Source organism: Stigmatopora argus, chromosome 11 (assembly GCF_051989625.1).
Source record: "Stigmatopora argus isolate UIUO_Sarg chromosome 11, RoL_Sarg_1.0, whole genome shotgun sequence".
In the NCBI taxonomy this organism is placed as follows: Eukaryota; Metazoa; Chordata; class Actinopteri; order Syngnathiformes; family Syngnathidae; genus Stigmatopora; species Stigmatopora argus.
Genome location: NC_135397.1, coordinates 3,683,543 through 3,709,080, shown reverse-complemented (window position 1 = coordinate 3,709,080; position 25,538 = coordinate 3,683,543). Strand labels below are relative to the sequence as shown.

The 25,538-nt window shown below is 42.4% G+C and overlaps 1 protein-coding gene and 1 long non-coding RNA gene across 2 annotated transcripts; one reads left to right on the top strand and one right to left on the bottom strand.

Annotated features, from left to right (window-relative positions):
* Positions 1–1,229: 1,229 nt before the first annotated feature.
* LOC144085081 (uncharacterized) lies at positions 1,230–25,538 on the top strand. The gene is made up of 5 exons (XR_013304008.1): positions 1,230–1,433; positions 12,509–12,636; positions 12,759–12,897; positions 19,544–19,696; positions 25,372–25,538. It is a non-coding gene; the product is annotated as an uncharacterized LOC144085081 (long non-coding RNA).
* Positions 2,179–5,861, bottom strand: LOC144084790 (NK1 transcription factor-related protein 2-like). The gene is made up of 2 exons (XM_077613554.1): positions 5,532–5,861; positions 2,179–3,169 (listed from the first exon to the last, which is right to left on the bottom strand). Exons 1-2 carry the CDS (start codon positions 5,725–5,727, stop codon positions 2,592–2,594), a joined length of 774 nt encoding a protein of 257 aa, XP_077469680.1. The 5' UTR covers positions 5,728–5,861; the 3' UTR covers positions 2,179–2,591.

Below are 25,538 nucleotides of genomic sequence, written 5' to 3'. Positions count from 1 at the left end.
GTGGGGGGTGGGGGGCAACTTTCTCTCCATCGACTCCCATGAGAAAATGACCTGTCAGTTATAATGGGTGTGTTTGTGGTCATCAGTAGAGGGACCGTGCCTTGCTTCTGATTGTTGCCTTAGCAACGAGAGGCCAGGGATTTTTCATCCGTAGTTGATGAGAAGAACAATGCCAGTATTTTTGTAAATTGGCTGTCAGATGAGTAGTTTATCATGAAGGATGGCGTGTGAAGGAAGCCTCGCTTGCGGCTGTTTAAGGATAAATGACTTCACTTTGTTCTGTGGCAAACTATTTCCCTGAGTTTGAAGACGTATTTTGTACTGTGGATGAAAACTACAGTCGTTTCTGCCATATTCCGAGGCCTCCCTGTCTTCCGGCTCCCACCGTCCTTCCATCTGACCTGCGACCTTTAGCGGAAAGGATTCAGTTCCCCTTGGCCTGAAATACTAACAATAACACACACTCATATGAGACAAAGTCCGTCACTCTAAAGGCTATTTTCAGACCGCCCTCTCATTTCACTCTAGAAATATAACAAACAATGGCTTGAGATGGAATTTTCCTCACTACACAATCTTATGTAAATGATTAAAGGCACGCCAGGCAACATCAAGGCATAATTTTGAATGTGTTTATCCATCAAATCCCTTGAATTGACTTTCACCAGACTTGGTAATGGGGTCACTTAAGGCCCAGTAGTGGTTCAGTGGCATTCCCATGAAGTTGTTCAAGACATTTTGGTACGAGGAATTACAAGGTAATCACATGGTACAACCCCAGGCTTGAAGTTGTTGTTGTTTGTATAATAGCAGACCCATTGGAATCATATAGTGGCCAGTTATAAAAAAACATATAAAGAGCAGATTGACGTCCAAAGTTTGACAGGATTGAGTTAGCTCCATCTAAAAAAAACAAAAAATAACTGATTCATCTCAAACTCTCTCTGTCAAATTAATGTCATGGGAACTTTGATAAATAAATAAATATCCTGCCTAACTACACCATTAGGGTAGGAACATCAAACCTAATATAATATTATTCAATATTATTTGAGAGAACGTTTACACGACTCACTACACTTTAGTGACAACAGGTTTACCTGCACAACAACAAAGAAGCAATTCGGCATTAAAATAAAATAATAATAAAATATAAAAACTGTTGTAGTACCCATGCCGTGCAGCAGGGGACAGTGTGGTTACACAACGCCACAGCACTTCCTGGTCAACATGCACTTCAGGTGGTCATTCCATACAACCAACATTGTTTTCAACATTTTTAGCTGCTAAATGATAAATGGATGCTAGTGGTTTTCTGTTTACTTTAATTGTTTAGTTTAATTACTACTTCACTGGACTGCAATACATCAAAATATGAACATAACGTTGACTGGGAGCTCCCCTAAAATGACTGCAATAATAGCCAAGGAGACGTGAGTAGTTTATTCTTGCACTAAATGTTACAATGCTACTTTTGTCTTAACTATGCATTTAAGATCGTTTGTTTATGTTTAAGAAGAGAATGCCATAAAATGAAGACGTACTAAGTTGTTGATGCATCAACATGCCACAAATTTTAATAACTAAAAAAATCATTCAACATTGCTGTGTTTAGAAGTGGAGATTTCCTTTAATAAGCAGCTGCCTTTTGTTTTTCATTTAGCACATTGTCATGGTGTTAAGAAATATACTACTGCAGGTGACTTTAAAAAGATAGCAGACCATATTTTGGAAAGAAATGTATCCATAAACGTATTAGAAAATTCTTAATAATGAAATTAGTTGAAAAATTTGCAGTACTGTGATGTCACAACCAGAATTGTTGCACAAAGTGGGCGTTCCCTGATGCATTGTATTGGGGGAAATAACCAAAAATTTAAAAAACAACAGTTCCAAATTCATTTTTGACGTGCAAAATTACATCAGTGCAGTCCATTTGATTGTATTGTCATGGTTACCATTTCATAGCACCTTTCATATGGAGTTGGAAAAAGTTTAAATATACTGCAATAGGGACATCTTGTGGTAATGCAGTGCTGTCACAAAATAGAGTTGTACTGATTCTATTTTATATATCACACACAACACAACGTTTTCATTTTTTTATTAATTAAATAACACAGATTTTATTTTAAATATAATATATCACTGAACACAAATGTGATGTCCTCATTCACAATATGGCACAGTTTGTGTTACAAGATTTGTTGAATACAGTGTTTTAACAAACACAGTTAGATTGCCTTTAAAAACAGTACTATTTTGGTAATGCTTGTGTTTTGGCGATAAAAGTGGTTCAATGTGAACAGATTGAAGGCGGATGAAAGGGTTCAAAAATCTAGCTGCAAAGTAGAAAAAAATGATTTTTCACAAGCTTCTTAATAAAAAGTATCATACATCAATCAGCCATAATTCACGCCGTTTTGGGGGTAGACCATCGACCATTCCCAATCACACGTCTTCGTATACTGTATGGAGTCTTTAGGAATAACCTGTCTGTATATAAAGAATCCTAAAGTCCAATAAAAAGTATTTTTGTCTAACATTTGGCATACCGATCAACAAATTATTGGAAGAGTCCAGCCCTTCCCTCATAGGTGTGGATTGAAATAGGACGGCTGCACAAATCCGCCCGATAAAAAGGGATGCAGAAGCCCTCCAGTGGACGAAAGGGGCGCGGCAGCGCCGGTGTGAAAGATCACGTTCGCGGAGCTCAGATTGGGGAAGGACTGCTGGAAAGCGGCCTGACCGGAAGCGCACGTCACCTGGCCGGGACTCACCATTGGGCCGGGGGTCGACGGCATGGTGCTGTCCGCTCCCGGGTTCTGCTTTTTCCATTTGGTGCGCCTGTTCTGGAACCAGATCTTCACCTGCGTCTCCGTCAGACTCAAGGACAAGGCCAGGTTGAGCCTCTCGCACACGGACAGGTAGCGAGTAGCGCGGAACTTGTTTTCCAACGCCACCAGCTGCTCGTAAGTGAAGGCCGTCCGGGCGCGCCGGGGCTTGGCGCCGTTCTGCTCTTGCCGTCTCCTCTTGCCGTGCGTGGACGAGTCCTGCGGGGCGACCGGCGAATCTTTCACCGCTTGGTCCCGCCCTTCGGGCAGGGGCGTGATCGCCAGGGGGTCGACCGCGACCGGGTGGCTGTCGTTGGGCGTGGAGTGGTCATCTTCTGAAGAAGGGACAGAGAGAGGACACCACTTAGCCTTTGGATTTGTTAAATATCACAGAGAACTGGGTCTGTTTACATCCCAGGTTTTGATCTCCGCTTAGGTTGACGTGTTCTCATACTGTAGTCGCAGAAAAGTTACGGTAGTAACTGAAAACCACGCCTGTGAATGCCAGTGGAAAATCACAATTTGCCCCCCTCCAGTTCAATTCAATTCAAAAGGCAATTTTCTCCAACACCTGCCAGTCATGGGCCTTAAATGTGCTCTGAAATGGGGACCATGTCAACAAAAATGACTTCACCCATAATATCATTTTACTTATAGAAAATGAATTTTGCGCTCAAATCTGGCATTTTTTTTATCCATTAGAGTTATTCCCCCCCAAAACAATGCATCAGGGAATATCAGTAACTGGTTGTGACATCGCAACCAGAATTGAGCATCATTTCTAGCTCTCTAGTGCTACGCTAGCTAGTCCATGTCAACAGATTTACAGGACGGTTATGCATAGAACAGCATGCTGCAAAAATCTGCAGCTCATTCTGGGTGTGACATCATCTTCTGTTTGGCCATTTTTTTTGCTGAAGCAGCAATTAGGATCTAATTTCATTATTCTTACAAAATATGGTCTGCCATCTTTTTAAGTCTCTTGTGGTATGTAACACCTTTAAAATTTTGCATCACAAAGTTTCTACAATTAATGAGTGAACCATTTTGGTTAAGTATTTACAAAAACACTGAATACATCAGTGTAATGCAAAAGAACCAGTCAATGCTTTAAAATGTTTCATTGTTTTTCAGAAAAAAAATATGTCACTCGCTCATCCTTTTTAAAGCACTGTCCTCATTAGTTTGTTTTTTTTGCCAGCCAATCACAGAAAACCAGTGATTTACACCCACTTTCACCTTTAGTAAAAAATGTCTAACCTTAAATGAACCTAAAACATGGAAGGTTCATACTACTTATAGTCCGTCAGACTTTTTCAAATTGTAAAAATGTAGTGATCTCTTTAGTGAAAAGTCTCATTATAAATGGCTATATATATAATCTGATTTTTTTAGATTAGCAGTGTGTATTTTGTAACATACTACATATACCTTTTCACATTCACATTTTCTTTTATGCATGGGGTCACCTCGGGGTCGAGCGTGGTTCATCGGTGGCGGCCCCGAACGGACGCGAACTTACCCGCCGGCCATTTTTATTTAGTATCGCACAAAAGCGGACACACAGAAGTAAACTCTCACCGAAGTGGCGGTTCGCTGTAGGACTCGGCCACTAATCCTTCAATAATTTATCAGCGGCAGATAGCTCCTCAAATGTCATGTTGCGGAAAGAAATCCCGCCTAAATCCAGCCGCGCCGTCTCGGCCGTGACGTGCTAATGGATTTCATATTTGCCCGCGGGTCGATAAATGTCATCTATTTAAGAGGGGTGGGAGGGGGTTTGGAATCGAGCGATTTTTTTGGGGGGGTGGGAGGCAGACATGGCTGGGGTGTGCGGGTTTGTACCTGCAAGGTGCTGCGGAGAGATATGCAGGATGCGGTAATGGGATATCGATCAAAGCGTCCTCAATGGGACGATTTAAACAATTATCTCAGCCTCCCTGCTCCAATGCCAATCACGCTGCCGGGGCTCTGGGATACAAGCCTTTGTGGCTTCCTTGAAAGAGAGCTAACCGTGGAAATTAAGGGAAGGTCATACAAAGATGTCTCTGATTTCATTTTTTTTTTAAAAAGGGGAAAAAAGAACAGCTTTAACTTGGCACTCCCTGAGGCGTTATTTTAAGAACATTCTTAGATGGATGTTTCCGTTTTCAAAAGGTAGAAATACTTTTGCTTTATTATTATTAATTATTTTTGAACATTCTCATTTTTGTTCGGTATTGGTCACAAGTTCATTGCTTAATATAAAACGTGATGTACCTCTAAACCAAAGTTAACATACTTATTTTAGTGATTTTCTACCACTGCTGCATTGTATTGTATAATGCAGATCATTAAATTCCAATTTCATTTCTCTTAAATCTACCTTCGACGTGTCACTATTTTCAACTCTATACAATTATGACAAAGTTTCAGGTAAGAAACAAACTAATTCTCTTCCACAAGGTAGCACAGAGTACATCATTTGACTGTTTATCCACTTTCGGAAAGATTCTGACAGGGCAATGCTGCTTTATTGAATATTCTGAGTATTATAGTACAGTTTATTATTATTGAAAAAAAACTATGTTAAAATGATTTTGCGATGCTATTTCGTAGGCAAAAGGACAATGTTATTTTTTTAATGGCATTTCTCGAGACGGCTAATTTACAGTTTTATTCTTCAAATTCGACATATTTGACATTAATGTTAGTTACCGTCTGTCATGTGGTCTCCCTCCGCGTCGCTGTTCTTTTCCAAACTAGTCCCCTCCGCATCCGCCACGCCAAATAGGGCTCGTTCGCTCGCCCTTTTGCTGTTGAATTTGTTCGGGTCCAGAATGTCGACGATCGAGAAGGAGATCTTGTTGAGAGCGGACGTGGTGGTCACTCTGGGGGGCTTGGAATCCAGCATGCTTCGAAACGACCACAACCCCCCACCTCCAGGAAAAAAAACAAACCCCCAAAAAATGAAAGATAAAAAGCGATGCGTAATTACGCGCTTGCAGCGAGTCCTCTCATAGTCCGGTCGACTTTTGGAATGAGGATGATCGGATCGGCGTCTGCCTGGTCCTGCGCGTCGCGGCTCTTTTAAAGCGTCTGCCCCCCACCGGCATCGCCATCGCCATCGCGCACGTCACGCAAACACTATTAGTGTTTCACACGACCCCCTAATGGGCCCCGGGTATTACTCGATAATCACCCATATCATTAAATTCAATAATGCGCTCGCTGAAAGTAAATTGGCCACAGATGTCGCTTGGATGGATTCCCCAAATTGGGAGTCTTTTGGAGGGGAGGGGAGACCTTTATTAAGGGATTTTGACCCCTGACAAAACTGTTTTGTGGAAGCTGTAGGGCATTTGTCATAATATTTGGGGGAAAAAAGAGATGGGAAAAGAGAGAGGGTCTTTTTCATTCGTTTTCTGAAACGTTTATCCTCACAAGGGTGGTTCAGATAAAACAAATAAATAAATAAATTAAATTTAAAAAAAACATTTTCTTTCACATTTCACCAGAGATTGAAATGTTTATATTTTTGTCCGGTTCAGAATATGTAGCAAAATACTTACTTAAAAAATACTAAAATACTAAAAAAAAGCATAATTATGTTTCATCCACTTAAAAAAAAAAAAAAACAGAAATAAAAGATAACCCTGAACAAAAATAAAACTGAATATTTTCTTCTTTTTAAAAAAAAATATTGTTTATATTATTTACTCTCCCCCTTTAGAAAAAATTGAATATTGCAGCATATCCAGACCACAATTGGCTATACTATTTCTAGACCATCCCGGAGGTGAATATTTTCATGAAATAATTTGTTGACTATCATAAAAGTTGTCCGCTTAGTATTTGATAACCAATTAGTTGTCCATTAGTCAATTAGCCAGCCTTTTTACGTTTTACTGGTATTGACGTCCAATCAAGCGATCGCGTGCCGTTCATTTGTCCCCACAAGGATCTTGGGGGTGCCGGAGCCTATCCCAGCCAGCCAACAGTGGTCGGGCGGCACCCTGAATCCCTACGCAGCCCCACCTGACTTAGGAGTTTATTTTGGTTCTTCACAGTTGTCACTAGTTTTGTGCTATTGTTTTCCCACAAATGGATGTTCTTAGTTATTCACGTTAACAACTTAAGGCCATTTTCGTCCACAGCAGAGAAATCCATGCAAAGCAAATTAGCGGCACAAAAAAGCAGACGCTGATTGTTTTCTCACCCGGGGTGATAGATAGATATTCATAATCAATGAGCTTCCCGAGTCGCTGCCATTAGTATTCAATATAAAGTGACACGGGGGTTGTTTAAAACCCCGAAGCCTGATGATGGCTAAATGGTGAAACCGCCGCGGGATCGATATTTCCAGCAGGTGTCCTGCGCAGATAAAAACAAACCAATGGCGACCGGGAGCGCATTGGAGATAGCGGACGGGAGCCCGAACCTCCCAATTACTGCAATGGCAAAGCTCTATTTAATCCATGGCATTCCAAATTCAAATTAACTCCAATTCATGACCTCCACTCCTAATTTCAGTATCTTCCTATAATATTGTAATCTCGTTTATCGTCATCATTTTTACTCGAGGTTCCGTAGATGGTAAATACTGCCGAGACTGAATCGACAGTAGTGTTTGAATTGGTTTAATTTCCCTTTTTTTTCTCTTACTAGTCCTTACTTTTTCTTCTGGGGTTGTCACTTGAACATGCAAGTGACTTTTAATTCTGCCTAGCAACAAGTGGACTCGTAAACATCTAATAGTTTACAACGCCAGTCTTTATCGAACTATTAAGTACACATTTTGTGTAAAAAATAAAGCATTAAAATATCAAGCAACTTACCATCATGATTAATTTTGAAATGCAACTTCATGTTCTAAATAAGTTTTGTATTTTGCAGATTGTCAGAATGTTCAATTATTTTAAAAGTTAAGTAGCATGCTCACTTATCAACAACATCTCAGTCTTTTCAAGCAGTGAGCTGAAACCAAAATGTGAGGAGGATTTTTTATTTATTTGCAAGAATTAACCATTGTAAAAAAGGCAACTATTTGAAAAGCATTAAAAAATTACACTATATTGAGCTTGTAAAAAACAAATTCTGAAAATTCTCTTTACCCACTACGATTTTTGATGTTTGGTAGCTCTGTTAATGTCTACAAATGATCTATCGACTATCAAAAAAGCTGTCAATCACTTCATCGCGGCAGCCCAGCTGGCATACATAGCGAATGAAAGTGTAACTACGACCCGACAAAAATTGTCTTGGACACCCAGAAGTTTCTCGGTCTATGGAGCCCACTTTGGTTTTGGATGGCGCTTGGGCATGCGCATCTTTGAAGTGTGTGAGGTCCTGGCGATTTCTGTCAGTCTGACGTTTACTCTCGTTCCCTCATTCTTCCCTCCGCCGCTTCCTGCGTTCCGCTCGGAGTTCCAGCTGGTCATAACCCGGCGGATCGGCTGGCTTTGCGGCACTTACATAGTCAAACATTTGTAAAAGCCGCCCCAACTCGGCGGGGGATCCACAGTTACCCGCATTTGCATGTGTATGGCCCTCTCCCGGGCACAACTCCGGGCCCTCCATATCAATGGAGGCGGCCGCACGCTGGAGCTTTACGACTTCCTACGAGAAAGGCCCGCGGCCGGACATCTGTTTGCACGTGCGAGCGGGACAAAGGAGGACGTAAAAGCCCTCGGGTCGCCTTCACGCTGAGCGGGAAGAGCCTGCGCACGCCGGCGCGGGACGTGGCGGAGGGCGGGGCGGGCCACCGAGACACACTTCCACGGGAGGCCCCCCTCCGGGTGTTGTAAAGTCATCGCTTGGCGGGGAGGCGGCCCCCAGTCTGCAAAACGCCAGATCATTTGTCTAATGGCGGAGGAGGCCCGATGAGCCGCGCTTGTATACGCAGGCTGCCGGCTCCATTGTTTCTGGGTTTACGCTTCTGTCGCCGCCGTAAAAGGGGCTTCCCGACAAAGAAGCGGCGAGTGTCGCCGAGCGGGGCCGTTTGACCCTCCGTGCCGGATTCCTCCCACTTTGAAGCTGTTACATGACTGGCTTTCATGTAGCGCCTTCTGGGCCAGGTCGGAGACGAGTTAAGGCCCACCATCACCTCACTGGACGGAATTGGATCGATTGGATTGTATTCATTTAAGATGTAAAACAAACCCAAAGAGCACAAAGCCAATTTTTAATCCCATTTCGCTTACTGGAAGTCATGCCATCTGTTTAGATTCATTGCTGTGGGGTTGATGGAAAATATCATGGGATGTGGCCCACGCAAGAAGCTTTAGTTCAGCCTACATTGTCATACTTTTCAGCTAAATGCAGTGAGTCAATGAACTAATGAATCATTAAAGTTAATACTACCTAAACTTAAAATTAACTTAAGGGTAAACATCTGAAAAAATGCTGACGTCCATATTAGTAGTAGGACTATTTTGCCTGGCATAAATAAACGTATGTACTAAATATAGAAAAAAACAAATGTGATCAAATCAGCTATGTTTTTGCTCTCCTTGAACATTTTCTCTTTCTTCTGCAGTTTTTTCAGTGGTACAAATACATATTTTTGGGCAATATCTTTATACCTCTGGATTATTTTTTGCTTGCATTTCATCAACTGTTAAAAACCACGAATCCACTTTAAATGGCAAGTCCTTCGATTGCTGCCACCCCTCCCAGTCAAAATAGATTGGATGTCTATCGCCATCGAGTTAATTCTTAAAATACATTTTCACACCTGATTTTTCTTTCTCTATTTCACAAATAAAAGTGGAAGGATTTCAAATTGGCCCATGCACCCTTTGATTGTTTGGAAAGATAAAAGTTTGGACACCCCTGCGTCCAATATTGTTTCAAGTATTTCAAATCTGCGTCCCCGGGCTTTGCTGCCAGCCCTCCCCCACCGCCGTCCGTGCGGCGGTGTGACTCTCGGAGACAACAAGGTCAGTGGCATTGCCCGGTAATTGTCCTAACGGTTTGTGTACCTGTTGGGTGGAGGCGAGTAATGAGAGTTTTTCATTATGTGCGGGACGGGTGAGTGCGCCTGGCAGATGCTGACAGGCAGCAGCTGTGGAAAGTTGGGCGGTGATTTGTACGGAGGGTCAACCGCGTCGCATGGCCCATGGAGTGGGAGGGGGCTGAATTACACCGAGGGACGCTGTCAGTCATGCCTCGCCCCTGGCACAACAAGGTAAAGGTCGGTTCATGGGGGGCGACGTCATCTGGCGGCGGGACGTGTCGGCTGAGGGTTCCGGAGTTTCACGTCTTATCGTTGTTAGTAAAGGGTTTTTTCCCACATTTAAAAAAAATTAAATATGCGCACTGACGCGCAAACATTGCCCAAAAGTTATGGTGCGCAGTCGTGCTAAGCTGTAAATAGCTTCATTTCAAATAACTATGTTGACTTGATTTTAGAGCTTGGGTAAGAACTAAAGTTGTTCTTTGTTTGCTTTGTGCCAGTTTAATGTGTGTCGCTTATTTTGTGTCAGAAATATGTAATCATTTTTGGGTTCATTAATAGGTACTAGATTTTTTTCCCTACTCAACACAGGAAATTCATTCATGAATCAACTTGATTGAGAAGGATACTCTTCTCTTCTCAATGCTGGCATTCGTTAGTCATCTTCCTTTCCAATGTGGTGTCCCTCCTGGCTCCCCTTTAGTACTTTTGCTGTTTCCCCACTTCATTTCTCCTTTCAATCTTACCTGACTCTCCAGCCAACAGGTCTCAGGTAAACCGCGTTTTTGCTAGCCAACAATGGCATCGTTTAGAATTCCCATTAAGCTCCGACTGATCCTCCTCGTTACGCGGGGGGGCGCCCCGTGACCTTGCCCCCGGCATCATTTGTGACCTCTTCATTCCGCTTATCAACTACCACCATCCTCCAGCACCGATCTGTTATCTATCACCCCCATGAGTCCAATTTCAATCTAGGGACACGGCGCCCAAAATCCCCATCTTGTTTTCCAGTGTGCTGCGTGCCATCTCATATTGTAATGAAACCTTTTCCCCTATATACCGTTATTTTTCTTGATTTTTACCTGCATGTTTTATTATTATTATTTTCTCATGTGTGGCTTGACCGTGCAGCGGTCTCACTGTCACTCAACACAAGCATTGATTAAGCATTGTTCTGAGAAGGTCACATCATAATTCATTAACAGTAATTACACGCGAAGCGCCACCTGCACCCCTTCCCCTCCTCCGAAGCGCTAAATTACGAGCGAAGCCGCGGAGCGCCTCGCGCGCCGAAACAATGAAGATGTAAAGGCGCGGGAGCTATTAGTTACGTTATTTAAATGGAGCCGTTTAAACCTGGGGAGCTGTCTTTATGAAGGGCAATTAGGCACTAACGGTAATTGATAATTCCTGCTAATTGCAATTAGGAAATATAAATAGTGGCTGGAGTATTTATCATCGTTGCAGAGGTGCAGGCTGGGAAGGTGTGATGGAAGGCCATTGGATTAAACTCCATTCGTCTCCATCTAGCGCACCAACAGATTGTGTTTGTCCCTTTATATTTCTCCATTGACCGTTAGCGCTCTTTTTTTCTTTTTTTTCACTCCTCTCTCACTTTCTGTGCCCTTGCCAAATACGGCACCTTTTTAAAACTAGTGCTCAACTGCCTGTAAAAACGTATAAATGCCTTGCCGTCCTAATTTGGGGACATTATATGTTTACACCTTTAATTATGGAACATAAACATTATTTAATTATTATTATCTTTAAAAGAGTACTTTATTCTGCACCAGCTCAAAGGTCGAGCAGTTGAGTGTGGAGTTTTTATGTTCTCCCCGTGCCTGCGTGGGTTTTCTCTCGGTACTCCGGTTTCCTTCCACTTCCCCAAAACATGATAGCCTGGTGTGTTAAGGATGAACCGAAAATAAACCAGAAATGCTTTAAATATGAGCCAATTTTTTTCATTGACCACAGAATAACTTGTTCAGATTAGGATACAATCTTCCTATGAATGAATACATTGTGTCAATGTCTTTCTGTTCCCTACTTTTACACTGTTATCCTAAAATTCAAAGTTAATGCCACTTCTTTCACATTGTGTTTTAAACAGGCTTAAAGATGCCGCTTTTGAGCCCCCCAAAAGCCAATCTATTCGGGAGAAAGCAGAACACATCATTTTCTGCATCAATCATTCTGTCACACAGCATTGCGTCCCAATCCAGATTAAATTTGGGGCCATCATTTCTAATGAGATGCCCCATCGGACCCTTGAACCCTACGATTTTGGGCAGAGAATGCACATTCCCACCCGGTTGCCTCCTCAGTCAGTCGCCTTGCCAACTGTCCCATTTTTTTGGGACCTTTGCAACAACCCATCCGCGGAAGCGCTGGAACGCAAATGCGATCGGTCGCCATGGCAGGCAAATTCAAATACAAACGAGTTGCTGTTTTAGCTGCGCAAACGGAGGGGGTTGCTCCCAATCGACATGTTGCCTCAGATGTAGCCATTTTATTGCTTTACTCATCACAAATACACATTTATGCTGTTGTCCAGACTGGCTTGTGTTAAAGATATCCTTTTACGTCTTATTTTGTTGATGTGTAGCCCTTAAAAAATCTTATAAACCCAATCTTAGCCTGCAATTGTCATTAAAATGGTTGAACTAATTTGCTGCTAATATTGTAATGAATAACTGTTCAATAAATGAACTATCAAATTCTTTCTCCCCTTTTTCAGGTTCACTTGTTTTTAGCAAAACCCCTCCCGTGGTGCTCTTCAAATGGGCCCCCTGCACTGTGACTATGGTGAATACCCCCCACCCACCCCTCAGCTCTCCCCGCGGAAGAACTACCCAACGATGGCTGGTAATTGCTACAGTGAGATGTGGATCAGAGGAGCTGCCCTGATCAATAAAGTCTTCATCAGCTATTTCCCCCGATGATTCTCCCTCATTTCTGCCCTAATTGTTCTTTTTCCATCCAACAAGCTCTGCTCCTTCTGTGTGAGTCTCAACGGACACAACATCTAATGGAGGACAAGGGCCAGGGAACCTGAGGAGAACCATAACCTCCGCCAGATCGGGATCACAGTTGAGAACCATCATGACCCACACCAGAACCTTAGAGGTAGACCCGCATCTCGTTCTCTAAATGTCTCCATTGTAAGGGGGAAAAAACTCTAGGTTTTGAAGTCTGGGTTTCTTTTGATTAGTTAAGAATCATAAGTCACAATATTAGGTACACTTGTTTAAGCATTTGGATGCCACCCAAGTAGAGAAATTAAAAATAGGATCAATTAGATTTCATCTCTACAAAATTGCATCTTTATCATTTTTCACTCTAATTATCTTTTGGTCACTTTGAATTGATTCGCTGCAATGAATAGTGTCATTAAATTCAGATGTGATTTTGTTTTTTGATTATTATAATTAATACTATTAGGACACAATATGCAATTGTATGCTGGGATTGGCTGGCAACCAGTCCCCCCATTTGCTATAGATAACTGAAATAGGCTCCGGCACCCCCACAAACATTGCAGTTTATTAGGAACTTCTCTGAATTGCACATGTCCAGCGACACCCAATGGAGAGTCACTGTTAAAATGTTGAAATAATAATAATACTGAGAAGAGTGATAAAATATAGGCTGAATTTCAGCTTCTTGTGCAGGCCATATTAAACCATATTTTCCAAATTTGCTGCGGTCCACTAAAATTGGCCAACAGGCCGCAGTTGGCTCCCAGGCTACAGTTTGGACACCCTTGTCTTAAACTCTGTGGCTCCAAAATACTAATTCTGCTCCAAATGGACGCCATTTTGACACAGGTCTTATCTTCACCCGTATTACTTCACTCCCAAATAAAGTGACTGTTAAGAGTAAATAGGACATTTTCATTTGACCTTCATCCTCGCACCATTTCGGCCCACAAGTTGGGCGGAGAATCGGAAATAATTGTGGCGCGATTGCGTTCCTTTAGGGCCCTTTGTCCTCCCGTGCCAGTGAAACGGCGATATCCCCGGGGGAGGGGTCGCCCGCCGTCTTTCACGGGACCCCCTCTCTCGGCAGGCATCGCCGCTCATGTGGAGAAATCTGCTAAAAGACTGAGAAGGACGCATTGAAGCTATTTGGCGGTCGCGGAAAAGCATTTTTTCTCAGATAAACACTGGCTAGTTTGCGTTCGTGGCAGTTCAAGATCGTGTTCAGCACTTTTCTGGATTCATCAGCAAAATTCTTGACATCAATCTCTCGCAAAAATGACTTAACGATGCTGCGTTGTGATTGAGCGGATCTGTTTTTTTTAAATTTGGCTTCCAATGTTGTTTAATTGAGACTTCAAGAGGGGATCCAGAGAGGTCGATCCGCATTAGAATTCTCTTATTCTAAATACTTGAAAGGGGCCCCCCCATCAATAATTCTGGCACATTGAATAGAGAGTCATGGGCCCGAGGGGCCGTTACTCATTAGCGGCTCCCAATGAGATATGACTGGACATTCCCAGGAATTAATAGCACTGGGCCATTCCCTTTAACCTCATTGATTTGTACACTTCACGCCAAGAAGTACGTACAGTCTTTTCTGTCCTTCTCTACACCTCATGCTGCTTTTTGGAAACAGAAAAATAACTTAGTTTTCAAGAGATTTGGAATGATTGAAAAAATCTTGTAGACACAAACCAAAAAAAATTGTACATAAATGACAACCTCAGAAAGGACGATGTTTTAATATATGCATATTAATGAAATAAATTCTAGTCTAAACGTTAAACATTTTGAATGATATCATCAATTTTGGATTAAACCATTTAAAAAATGTCTCAACACACAGTTCAATGATTCTTCTTCAGAGCATAAGAATAGAAAGAAATGATAAAAGCTCAACAATAAAATAGGATACTTGTGTTCATATATATTTAAAGGTCGCAAGCCTATGGCTGAACGGTAGTACGCATTGATTGGCAGTTTAAAAATATTGTTTCAATAAAAACTAATATCTGGTGCTTTTTGCTAAAGGTTAAACAAGTATTGTTATTTTTCCATCTGCATGTGTTGCTGTATTTTAATGTTTGTTCCTTATTTTCCTGTAAATGTTACATAGTAATAATTGTTTAAAAAAATGCCAAATAATCCATCATAATTTTTAGCCCATACCGTACATGCACATATTTACATATATGCACATGACATATTTTAGTGCACTCCAACACTGGCCAGGTTGGAATGAGAATATTTAGCACACGATTATCAGGACGAAAGACATTTATTTCCGATTTATTTGCACATCCTCTTAAATTCTGTATCCCCGTCAACATTCTTTTCACCCTTTCGTTTATGAAAGCCTTTTTAAAAAACGCTTTGGTCCCATGGTTCAAAGATACGTAGATATATTTTATGACTCCCCTGGGGATAATTAGGGAAATGAAGTCTTAAATCACTCAGCAAAAAAAAGGCCTAATTTGGACCATTCAAGTGCACAAAAGCATGAAGTCTGATGAATATGCCCCTCTCGCTTTTGCCCCTTTGTGCGGCGGGACGGTGATTTATCCAAGCTTTATGCTTGTCGACTCGCCGAGGCTTTATGGGGAAAATGAGATGTGAGTTGTCTTACAGCCGGCCCACTCGTCTCCTTCGCTCAGCGACAATAGATTGTGCCGAGCTCGGGCGGCGGGGGGCTTTATCGACACATCCCATTACCGAGGTCTTGGCGTTTTACGGCCATTTCCATAAATTTCGGCCCTGGGGACAATCTCCCGGCCTGCGTGCCGCTGGCCGATGATGGGGAGATCATATTGGGGCTGTCGTTTGACGCTTGGCCACACACACTCGCACCCGCATCGGCAGGGATGGAGGCCGTCCCTCCCTCCCCGGTGTTGAATTGGACTTTACAGATGATGAGAGTCTTACTTGGGGTCACTGTGTATTTACAGCTCAGTGACTCCGCTCCCTCGGTTTAGAAAGCAAACAGAGAGGGTTAACCGATCAGACCTCTGGGAGCAATCGGGACGGGGGTGGGGAGGGAGACTGCGCCATTGCCCTCCCATCAACTGCACACTATTAATCCATTACAAGCAAGCCGGCTTTAACTTACTGCTCAAGTATAAAGCAAACAGCTAACTACTCTAGGTTCGAAGGGAGGGCAGTGGAGGGAGGTGACCTGGTCCTGCTCACCTTTTCATCTCGCCCTTTATTGACAGATTTTCTATAAAGCCAATACTTGATTAAATTCAGTGGAATTCCTATTATGGAAGGCGTTTGCATAGTCAGCAAAGACATTCTTTTAGAATCAAAATGTAGACTCTGATACTTTAAATATTGGGAAAAAACAGAAAATGCATATTGTAGTATATTCTTTTTAGACTGGCATAATTTAGGGCAAAGTTGCTCTTGTTTGAGTGTGTGTTGCTGTTTGTCAAAAGAGGGCGCTGTGGTTTCAAAATTCTGTGGATGAGTAAGACAACTGTACGAATCACTTCAAAAAATAATATTAAACAAGTCATATGCAGATTTTACGTATAGTTTGAGATGGATGACATGCATCTGTCCATAGGTTTGTTGTCCACCAGTAAAAGTCAGAACAATATGTATGTAGTGGTTTAAAATAATAGCAAAGCACTATTGTATGATTTTAAAAGAAAAAACTGAGTACGTATGCATTTTGGCACAAATATTTGTTTTATGTACATGACTGCAAAGTACAAAACAATGTCAGGTTTGTGAAATGGCTCTACCTGCTGGCTATAAATAGGCGTTGCATTTGGGTTGGGGGGTGCGGTGCAAATAGATAAAATACTTTCAAGACAGTACGCCCTGCTTTCTTTCAGATAATGTGTGAACGTTAATAAGACACACTAAGTCAAAGCGGCCGTGCACTTCCTTGAGTGCAAGGCATGTGTTGTCTTTCTCATTATCTGTATTCTGCTTCCATGGCTGCTTATTTTGCTTGGCGCTTGTCCAACTGGATCTGCAGAATCCAGCTTCTGCAAGACGCTCATGACGGAAGATGGACGCGACTGCCACTCACACGTATCGCGCGCACACGCTTCCCGTTGCACATGGTTCGTGTTTGAGGCTTCTTTGACTCCATTCGACCCCCCCGGCTATTTTGGATGCATCCGTACTTTAGACTCGAACACCGAGCCTTCCTTCTAACGCTCTTATCTCCACGCCGAGGTGGCGTCCCGTTCCCATAACATCTCTCAAAGCACGTTCCACTTTTGGAAACCAGCGGCCCCCAGACCTTGAACCGTACGAAGCAACCCCCGCAGTTTACCGTTAGGGCCACCCAAAGTGGGAAAGGCAGACACCCCGCCCCCACATCCATTCACCGTTGACACTCTAAGACCACAACAGGAACCACATTATTTCCTTTGTGGCCCGTCTTTCATCCTCAGCCACCAGAAATAACCTGCGAAGGGAGCATTGTGACGTAGAGACGGACGTTTTTGTTCCGGGTGTGCTCACTAAACTTACTGTACCGATAGACTTTGCATATTTTTTTGAAAGAACACTTTGCAAAGGTTTCTTACTTTATTACAACCGTTTCTTTAAATCTCATTATACTTGTATAATGACAATAAAAGCATTCAATTCAATTTTTAGCACCAATTTAAGGCCTTTCGTGGATGGTAAATCCACATCTTTTGCAGCATGGCAGATTTCCATAAATCAGTCACCAATAATTTAGCATGTGGGCAAAATTGGCCCTCATTGCAGAAATCCAAAGCAAAACCACTTCTGACCAGAAAGATCCTCAAGGCTGATCTTATTTTTTGGCACTCAAGACTTTGGGAAGACTATTCTATAGACTGAAGTTGAAAGATTTATGTTCCTATCTGGCATAGATGTAACACATTTCAGAAGAAGGAACATCAAAATGTGATGGTCTGGGAGTGCTTTTTGCTTCAGGAACTGGACCACGAAGATGGCATGTGTAGCCACAAAACACTCGAAAACCAACAAGCAAGAATATCATTTTATTTGGGCTTTTGTGTACAATTTTGTTTAGTTTAAACTGTTTTTGTTTTGTTTTGAGTACCGGCGCTTCATATGGCTATTTTTGGAATATTGAGTCGCAAGATCGAATCTCTTCCAGTCGTCACACTTTTTCAACACAATCCGGTTTCTTGGCTGCCGTAAATCAAAGCACTAGGCAAATATCTTTGCTGGGGGAGATTACTGCGCTTCAGAAAGGAATGGTATTAACAGAGCATTGTGTAATGTTTGTTAACATAGTACTTTTTTTGAAAAGGTGCCAGCAGAGCTCGGTTTAATCCCCAAATATGTCTTTAGTCATTTGCTGGTTACATTTTTTTTAGCATTATTGGCACTGGTCTAAGAGTTTTGGCCCTGGAATAACATATTTTAGCACACAGGTTCACCTGAAGTCAAAAGTTGGCCTTTAACTCAGGTTTGTGCAACTGTCACTTTTGTTGACCCAGAGGCAGCAGTTTCCCAAACACAGCGAGACAGGATCTAACAGGACAAGACAGTACAAGGTGTGGTGTGTTTATCTTGTTCGTTAGGCTTCCTTCATTACACACGCACTTCCTGCAATGCCGATAACCCCTTTGGAATGGCCGTAAACATCTTTGCCAGAAAGGACGTGTCTATTAGAAACAGTACCGACGAGCAGTAGTCAGGTCTGTGGAAAATGGACATCACAATTCAAATACTTCCATTACAATGAATGTCTTTGAATCTCCCAAATAAATGCCACTTAGATTTACTGTATGTGCTAGGGGTGTCCCAATCCCATATTTTTGGATTAGGATCAGGTCACATGATTTTGTGTTTTGCTGATACCCAATCCGATACCTGGGAAATATATTAAGGGAAAAAAAGCACATCCAAATGATGTTTTTCTCCAATTTGAACAGAGCTATACAACAATAAAGCCAATTGTAAAGAGTGGCATTGAATGACCATATTTTACTGCCATCAATGGTGATTACTTACGGTCAATCGGCAGCGATCAAATGACAGCAAACCTAGTACTTCAAAATAGCTAAATTCATTTTAAAAACTGATCTTTTTGACCCAATTCTGATCCTCTGAAAATGACGTGATCTGACCCGATTTTCGATCACACGATCGTATCTGAGACATCTCTAGTATGCGCTCCAAAATTGAGTGTTTATGTGCTTCCTTCAGTGTTCCTGGGGGCTCTTTATCCATTTTCCCCCATAAGGCAGAAGACTGTGTGAACATTCTGGACCTTATTTGGATTCTTTAGCCGTGACAAATGAAATAGCCAGAGTGTGAGTTCCCGTTCTCGTTTCAGACCAAAATCTGTGGATGTTATTTGCATTAGGACAACCTCGACAACTCTTTTAAAAGATGCATGGCTTTAATAGAAAACATGTGCCAAACGCTTGGCGAGGTAAAACCTCTCCACCCGGATCGTACAAAAGAAAGAAGAGTGACATTTTTGATCATACCCTGTCTTTCAAACCTTCAATTTTCATTTTTCTCCCACATTTGAAAGCGGCAGTTTGATCCGTCGCTAACAATGTTGGTAGGTGCGGAGGCCTTCTGAGGAAAAACGTCATTAAAAAAAAAACTAAACTGGTAAATCTAATTCCTGTTAAGGAATAAATGCTAGGCTGACAACGGTTTCACAAAACACATAATTACAAGCATTCCCTTTTTAATTATCTCTGAGATTTATGTCATTAGTCAGTCAACGTTTACAAGGCGATGTGGAAAGGTCAAACGTTGACATGATCAGATTTGTAAGATGCACAACAATCATGTGAAAAATTCTCCCTTCGCAGCATCCTCACTTGACGTTCTGGAACCTGAACGTCAACAAACGGAAGCTGTTCGGCAAATATTTGGCTCCAGATTAACGGCAACTCTACGCACATCACTCGGCGGATCGCCGGGGTTTGACATCAACTGTCTCAATGCGCACACACACACAAAAAGTGAGTGCTGTTGTTGTTTTTTTATTCTTCTACCTCCCTCCATACATCCATATGGCTGTGGTTTCAAGTTGCCTAGGCTTCTGGTGGGGGAGCAGACACATGACACACATTTGAAAACACTTTGTGGTCACTTTGTGGTGCAGCAAACATGGCTGCTCTCCCCGTGGTATCCGCATCCCCACGAAAGGAGTTTCCTTTATCGTATAACTTGACCACACCGAGAAAAAAAATGAAAATGGCAAAACACTAAGCCTATTAATTTAATCTCTAGTAAAACTGGGAGTATATCCTCCCCAAATTACATATAGGACTATTTAGTTTTCCAAAATACGAATGTTATCACATATTCAAAATTGAACTAAAACTTTATTTTGTCCTGAATTTTTTTTATTTCAGCTTTCTGTCATGTTTTGTTGGGGTTTGGTGGCTGGGTGTTTTTTACTTGTGTGTCTTGTCGGCATGATTGTATATGAGTTTCACCGGATGTGTATTTTCTGGCTCTCCTTCCCTTGTGTGACCCAGGTGTTTGCCGTCAACCCTTGTCTGTGTATTTCAACCCCGTGTTTGTGTGCGTCGGTGTAGAAGTATTTTTCTGTCTTTTGTTATGTATTTTCTCCATTATTGCGGTTTCAACCATATATTATTTTTCCATTAGCGTAGCTCTCACTGTTCTAAACCAGACCCCCCCCCCCTTTTTTTTTTAAATAAATTGTTCCTATATGGATATCAGGTAAGATGAAGGTTAAGGGGGTCAGTAAGTTCATTTTGGACATGAGTAAAAATGGGAAAATTCAATTAGGGTGCAGCCTATCCCCAAGCAAACACGAGCATCTTTTGAGGCCGTTAATCGCATTTTATCGGCCAGCGCGGACAGCGGGCGGATTCTTTTTACGCATGAGCTTTTACTTAGTGCACACAAAGGGCATCTTTCTTGTTGTTATCTGCAGACCCACAATGAAGAGAGGGAAAAGGAGGAGCTAGTGGGAAACAGAAAGAGAATGAGGCTCGCAAGAATGACTCATGCTGAAAAGTGGAGCGAAAGCTCATAAAGGTCCGTCTCGCGTCTCTTGTGACACCCGATCGATCCCTCATCGGGATTGTGGCCTTTTGACAAAACAGCCTATTATTCGCGGGTTAACGTTTTACCTCACTTCTTTTTTTTCACTTACATTTAAGGGTACTTGCAGGTCACTTCCGGTAAATTTGGGAGGATTTCCTATTGATTTTGCTGCACGTTTGACACCAATGCGATTGGATCTCGATGCCATGTACAGTATGCGTGCATGGACAGTATGTAAACATAGTGGCGCTATCATGTGGCATCTTCATGATTGCTCTGGACTTGCCCCCAAACCACTAAACTTGCTCTAAAACCATTTAATTTCCCTCGTGGGATGAATCAAGTTGAAACTATTTATTGCAAAGTGCCAGGAAAAACGGCTGACTGTGTGTGTGTGTGTGTTGCTACAGCTTGTGCTCAGATAAAAGTCTTTGTAAAGGTTTATAATTACAGTCTGAGATGAGAGGAAATCGTATCGCAAAAAAACCTCAGTCATGTCACCCGTAATTCAAGTTACCAATGTATTGCAATTGCTTTGATATACGTGTTGAACTCGCGTCATGACTACTCTTATACCTCAAGTCATCTTTCCTAAAATGCATTCCAGCTTCGCAAAAAAATATAATCCATTTACTGCTTGCTAAACTAACAACCTAGTTAAATGGAATATCACAAATGCAATTATCTGTGCTCATGGCCACCGGGCTTCGTGTAAACAAAACACTCATGCCTGTGAATTTCTCAACGTGTTGCTGCGCCCGCCGTTTATATTGAACAAACATTCCTTAATGCATGACATACTGTGGAATTGTTTACTCATCTAGTATGCCGTTTTGAATGATTTGATAGCTCTCACTTTTTTTCCAGCAAAGACTCTCTCTCAAAACTTGCAAGTCATGCTACACGCCGCAATCATTTTATTTATTTTGAGAATCCACACATCGCGAGCCACAATACAGATTCCCGTAAAGGTCGCAAATGAGTTGGCGGCGTATGTTTTCCCACGCTGACCTCTGACTGTTATTGTAACTTCAAAATATAGGAGTGACGCGCATGTGTGTTTCGTGCCCTCGTCTGGCGACGGCACGAATAAACCAGGCGCTCTCACGGCTCAAGCCAACGAGTGTGCGGCAGGCCAGATTGCCCCCTCCTCAAACTCCTCCCGCTGGCCTTGTTTTTGTTTGTTTACACTCACGGCGGATAGAAATCCCAACAGTGAAAGAAAACAACTTGTCCTCCTTTCCTTCCACTTTACTCGGAGGCCATCCGATCCGACGTCTGTGTGAGGCGGGTGGTCCCCGGGGGGCGACCCCGCCATAATAGCTGGGGTGGAGCGACCCGGCGAGCCGTGGGGCTTTCCAAACTCCCCCCCCCGAGGAGTCCTCGGAAGGCCTCGGTAAAACGGCATCGCGCTTCATTTAAAAGAAAACCAAAAAACGGCGAGCACGGCATCAGAGAACGGCGAAAATCAACAAGCTAAAAGCCTTTTGTGGCCGTCTTACGCTGATGTTGGCTGCAAAAGCCTGCAGAGCAGATAGCCTTAGCCTTGGAAATGTGCACCGTGTGTTGTTCAAGTCAAAATTCTGCTGCTCTTGCTTCCAGCGTTCACTCCACTTTACCGTGTATATTTGTGTTTTCTCGTTGAAAGTACTTGGGGCCGCTACACTTTGCATTTATTTATTTATTAGGTCTATCCCTAAATACACAGTTTTTTCATGTCCCCTATGTGTGTGTCAAAAGGTTGACTGATGATAGACAAGTCCCAATCTCAGACATGTGTGAATTGCATTCATTTACAAATGCCACGTGTAGGGCAGGTTAACACAGTAAATGTAACTAAAATAGTTCTGGGAGTGCCCGCCTGATACATCTGAAATATATTAAAGAGGGAAATATTGCACATCCAAATGTCTTTTCCCCAATTTTAACCAAGGTAGCAAATATTAAAGCTGCTATATAAGAAGGTTATTAGCAAAAAAAGATTTCTTTTTTGCCAATGACGGTTCCATTGCGTCATCGGTTTCAACTATGCTGTTATGATCGCGCCGAGATGTCGTGGCGCGATCGGAGGGATTTGGATCCAGTAGCGGGGAAGCAGGAGGGGACGAGGCGAATTGTGTTCATGATAATAACTTTAATGACTCAAAAGCCTTACAAAATAACAAGGACTTGTACATCCCAAAACGAAACAAAACCGGAGCATGGAGAACAGTACCTTTGCAGCGATGTATGCAGTATCACGCAGTACGATCCAACAATGAATACCAATTCAGTTGTGTTTAAATACACACATCCGGAAGTAATCATGAATCACTCGCTGCTGCTCGAACCTAACGGCAAGCCAGGAGGGACAAACGAGTTGCTCCTGACATATGCAGAGGCAAACATCACATTTTTTTATTGCACAATTTCAATAGTAGTAGTTCTGTGTGAGTCTTGATCAGTTTTTCATTGCAGCAGCCAAAGGCTACACAACGAAAAGGAAAAAAACAACATATAAGTCCCACTGGAGTATAGGTTGTATTTTTGGGAGTGCGTTATCTTAAAAACGCAACGAGGCAGATTTGTAACCCGATTTGGGTTGTACATGGCCTTTTGGACGTACTTTCCCCGCCCCTCAGCAAAACCTTTTGCTTTCTTATTTACTTTCCAGACCATTGACAAGGGGTTTCCCCTGTGCATGTGGGACTTTTCACACAATGGCCGCCTGCGCTTGACATTGACTGCCACCATGTACATAACGGCCGAGTGAAAACACGAGACGGCCCGTGGACAGACGAGCACGTACGCTAAGCCGCAAATCACCGGCTCACCTTCGACGGCCGAGGTTTTCAATGTCAACGGACTTTAAAGGCTCTGGAAAAAAAAACACTCGACACGTGATAGCTTTATCAATGCTTTTCTAAGACGACTAATGGTCCTCCTTCCCAGCCAGATCAAACAAGACTATCTCGACCTAACCTTGACTTGGAAGCGCACCAATGGCTTTCGCGCCCATTCACACAGATTAGTGCTCTGTTGTCCGTTCGTGCTCGGTGGGAACTCCTGAGCAGGGAAATTCTTTCTCTAGTATTTTGTGAAACAAAAATAATTGAGCGTATCAAATTGAATGTCAGACTGGGGATTACCGCCTCCGCTTCACTTTTCGGCTTCGGACCAGCTCGCACACAAGCCTACAAGGAAAACGGGTGAATGGAAAGTTAATATAGGAAACCAAGACCAGGTTAAAAAACGTGTGCGGTCGATTGGTCGCCGGTCTTTTGGTCGCCGGTCTTTTGGTCGCGGTCTTTTGGTCCCCCTCACCGCGACAACGGGCAACCAAAAGGCCGGCGACCAAAAGACCGGCAACAAAACAAGGTAAAACAACACGGTCTATGCATCAATAAAAGCCAACAATGGCCATGAGCAGTTTTACTGAGCCGACGTGTGAGTGTATGAGTTTGTATGTACATGCGTTGTCCCTTTAAGAAGCTACGTCAGTCATGGTCTTAACAAGTTCTCCAACAAAAAACAATAAAAGTCCGGGAAATTTTGAGATTTTCTTTAGCCTAATAATTAATAGGGAATTAAGTATGACTAAATAGTAATTCACAGTTTGTATTTAGGGAATTTGAGCAACAATTTAAATGGTAATTATCAATAACCTTCCGGGCGACCAAAAGACCGGCGACCAAACATTTGAGGTCAAACTTAAACCACCCAATCTTTAATTGTAACAACTCTCCATTTTTACTCACTTCCTGTTTTATTTTCATACGTGCTTCCTTAATCATGCATCATGATGGTCTTGTCTTTGTCTTCATTTCTTGAATGCCTAAACCTGTGTTTCATTAGTCCCTGTTCTTAAATTCCTCAATTGTTTCTTGTCTGGCGTGTTGAAATGTGGTAGGAAGACCACTTTATCTGTTTATTTTTGTTTTTCCCAAACAGTTGTCAACACCCTTTTCTCTATGATTTCATGCCGAACCCTATTTTTCACCACTCCACGTTTGTTAAAGATCTTTTTGTTACTGGAGTCCAACACTACTGAAGTCCAAAAAGGGGTCTACCCCCTCGTGACATTCTTTTTGTTTACTAGCAGAAGTCATGGGTTGTGCGGGTCAGCTTTAATGTGGATGCAGTTTTGAGTTTCACATCCACGGGTTATCTTAGGAACAGCTTAATGTCAGCGCCGATAACATCTGGCAGAGCTGCCCTCTCGTCTGCGAGCTTACATTAAATTGTTTTTATCGGAAAAATAGTTCAGAGGAAATGACTCTAACTTGAACGCTGCCGATGTAAGCCTTCGCTTGTGGTAGAAGCTAAGTGGATTGAGTGCATAGAAGGAAGTGAAGCAGCTGCAAAGTCGCCTATTCGGTTGTTTTGATCAGAACATTTGATATAACGCTACTCTGACTAAGGGACAAATAACATGTTGCCAGTAAACAGTTGCTATCTCTGACATGGGACTCCAAATAACAAGGCTTTAGCCACCATTGAGTCTTGATCATTTATTTTGAAAAGCCTTAAATTAGTGACTAAAGCCAAGGTCCTTCGCACAGACCTTCCAAATTGAAACAACTGTCCTCAAGTTAGAGTCCATAGTAGTATTAATCAGTGTCTGTCTTCTCCCCAGGTGGCAACGATGGCGTTGGGGTTATCTCAGTGCAGTTCCCCGTGAGCAAGCAAGCGGGGGAAAGGTATGAAGACGGCTGTCGGCTTCCATCTTCATCATGGCTTCCATGACTGTGAGTAATCTGTCAATTCATCCTGATTAGATCTCCAGAGGTCTGACTCAGCCAT

Excerpts from the sequence above, each read along its gene's own strand:
- LOC144084790 (XM_077613554.1), bottom strand. The coding sequence starts at position 5,727 with ATGCTGGATTCCAAGCCCCCCAGAGTGACCACCACGTCCGCTCTCAAC. Across the intron at positions 3,170-5,531 it reads GGGAGACCACATGACAGACG|AAGATGACCACTCCACGCCC; the intron begins GTAACTAACATT and ends TCCCTTCTTCAG.